General features: G+C 39.9%; 1 protein-coding gene across 1 annotated transcript in view; it reads left to right on the forward strand.

Moving 5' to 3' along the window:
* The first annotated feature begins 2262 nt into the window (after positions 1-2262).
* The window catches only part of bnip3lb (BCL2 interacting protein 3 like b), a 16190-nt gene continuing 15562 nt past the window's right edge, over positions 2263-2890 (forward strand). Inside the window, exon 1 of the mRNA XM_034896396.1 lies at positions 2263-2570. Within this exon, the coding sequence (XP_034752287.1) occupies positions 2513-2570 (58 nt within the window). The 5' untranslated portion in view covers positions 2263-2512. The remainder of the gene's footprint in view (positions 2571-2890) is intronic.

Below are 2890 nucleotides of genomic sequence, written 5' to 3' on the forward strand. Positions count from 1 at the left end.
TGCCTACAGTGTGTTTCCACAGATCGAAAGCCCGGTCCAGTGAGTTGTCCCGCTCACTGTTGCCGACACTCAGGCTCTGGGTGGTCAAATGGGTCCAGAATCCAGGAAAGATTTTATTTTGGATTGGCACTGTCTTGGCATCTTTGTGCATTGGTTCCTATTCCTCCTTTTTGTTTGTGTTCAACAATAGTCAGGTATAAGAGAGAGCTTATTCAAAGATTAATATTATGATGGTCATATTTATATTAAAAAAACGTTAAAACGTCACCAGATTTGTTCCGTCCTATTTTGTGAAATGAAACTGGACCTTGGGCATCTTTTTGAGTGATCTTAAGTATTGTCTTCCCATGGTGTACCACTGCTCTCAAGCACTACTTCACAACAGGGAAAACCTTTTGATTTGACACTGGACTTATTGCTGCACCAACTACTTGGATGTGTTGAAAGTACTTGGATGTGTTGTAAGTTTAAAGGAAAGCATTATCTGAGGCATTAAGTCACTGAAAGTGTTAAACTACTGCAGACATTATTACTGCTGCTACTGTATGTGATGGTTCAATAAGCTGCACAGGGATTTGCAGCAGTTGATGTCTCCACACGTATTTAAAATGTGGACAGTTCAGAGTATATTGATGCCTCCAGTAATGTATAACTACTAATTTTAATCTATGACAGTGAAGATAATAAAACAACTACTTTTTGCACCCTTGTGATTGCTTGATCGTTGCTGAGATCTCATCAGTACAGTGCTCTAGTTTTATGCAATGTGATATCCATGTTGATGTCGGGTAACTGTGACGAGCTGAGCCTTGAGGTTGTACATTAGTTACTAAATTAGAAACCAACTCGTGACCAGCTGATGTCACTGACTAGAACACCTTCAGCTGGGGAAGAGGCTCAGAAGTGCAATGATTCTTCAACAATCATTCAAAATTGCGAGCGCCTGGCATTCCAGGTGTAGCCCAGCTGTAGATCTGTCCCCGATCTGCCTGATGGGACATAATGAAAACCACCGCTCTGGAAGTTGACTACTGAAGCTACTGCAGTTGTCTGATATACGTGGGCACACATCTGCCCCGTGTACGTGAGTGCACCCACGCCTCCTCCTACGTGGGCAAACTGAGATAACAACAATCTCCACGTGCCGCAATGATTGAATTTCTACTTTTGATAAATAAATGATGCAAGTTAGTTAATACATGCCGCGACCTGTGCGGGTGTTTATGTCACTGCTAGTCATGAAATCCCACTCCCTCTCCTTTTTGTTGTCTTCAAAAGACTTTATTGTTCATTTGTAGATGCATGAACAAATTGAAAACATTAAACACATACACATACAAAAAAAAAGAGCATGAAATTAAAAGGTTATAAAGCATTGTACATGTTCAGAGTCCAGATGGCTTTCTAATTTGTCAGTCCTTTTTAAAGTTTAAAAATATAATTTAAAATCATTTTTAAATTGGTGAATATTCAGTTTTCTTTCAATTCACATCTATGGATATAAAATTAAAAGATTCCAAGTGAAAACATGGCATTCATCCAAGTCATTTCCTTCATAGTAAAAAAATAATAGTTCTACTTTGTAATTTTATCCCAGAGCCACATGACATACATCCTCCACATCAATCCAGAACAATCTGACATAAACCTTTACAAGACAAAATATGCAGGATTCAAAAAGATCAGATTTATATATTTTTTTAAGTTGATTTGTTGGGTAGATACAATGGACAAAAATTGTGAATATGCTTCATTAACTTTATTACTAACATTTTTAATATAATAGATCCAAATCAAATTCCAATTGATATTCCCAAAGTGGTAATTGTTATTCCAATAACGTTTGCATTGAGCAACTGTGTGGCAATGGCGTCTAATGTCTGAAATATCTATTACTGCACTTTTTATTCTTTAGGTCAATACCATTTAATAAAACATCTGTTCTTGTTGACTGGTCATTAGACACATTACCACCCTGCAACAGTCTTACATAACCCGTTGGTATAGCATCGAATACTATGCTATATTCTCGTGCAATTATTGGAATATTAAACTTTATTAAGAATTCTGAATGTGGCCAGATTGATTAAGTGGTAGAGCAGGCGCAGATGTAGCCTACTGTTAAAAATTAAAGGCGGAAAACCCCCAAAATATATAATCGGAAAAAAATAATAAAGAATTTCGAAATGTAAGTAAGTGACGGTTGTCATTAATCAACTGGGACCCACTCCCACTCTCTCTTTTGATATCAACCGGAGAGTTTGACGTCATCACCCAGCTCCGGGAAGGTCTGAGCAGCTCGCGGCAGCAGCTTTCATCCAGACCAGCCGACGGGCGACAACCAACCGCAGCGGTGCTTTAGCTTAGCAAGCCGCTCTCTGACTAACGGGAGTAGGCCACCTGTGTAGCGAGCTGTACTATCGCACGTCTGAATGTGTGCAGATAAGGTAGCGCGCGTTTCTGCACTGACTTGAGCCTTTTATGCAACCCGCCCTGCTCACCAGGCACCACCATGTCCGACGCTGCTAACACTACGTCTACAAACAACAACGGAGACTCTGGGCTAAACGGTAAGCTAAATGTTACCAAATTTCTGAACAGTAACGGCATGTCAGTGTGTTTTCTCTCCGAGACACTTGTCGGGGTGCACGGCTGTATGTTTATAATACATTTATTGTGGGTTCTGAATCATTAAAGACAGTTTATTCTACCCGTTCATCTTTTTTTCGGGGAAGACGTGAAACCGATATATTTTGTTTATTGACAGCGGTAGCGCCAATTGCGTTTCGACTGGCATGACTGATAAGCCAATAAGCCAATCAGCGATTCATGCTTAGGGTTGGAGGTGGGATTAAGCTTTGTCAACAAGGTGATGTGGAAGAAGTCCTAA

The sequence above is a fragment of the Etheostoma cragini genome, chromosome 16 (assembly GCF_013103735.1).
Source record: "Etheostoma cragini isolate CJK2018 chromosome 16, CSU_Ecrag_1.0, whole genome shotgun sequence".
Taxonomy (NCBI): domain Eukaryota; kingdom Metazoa; phylum Chordata; class Actinopteri; order Perciformes; family Percidae; genus Etheostoma; species Etheostoma cragini.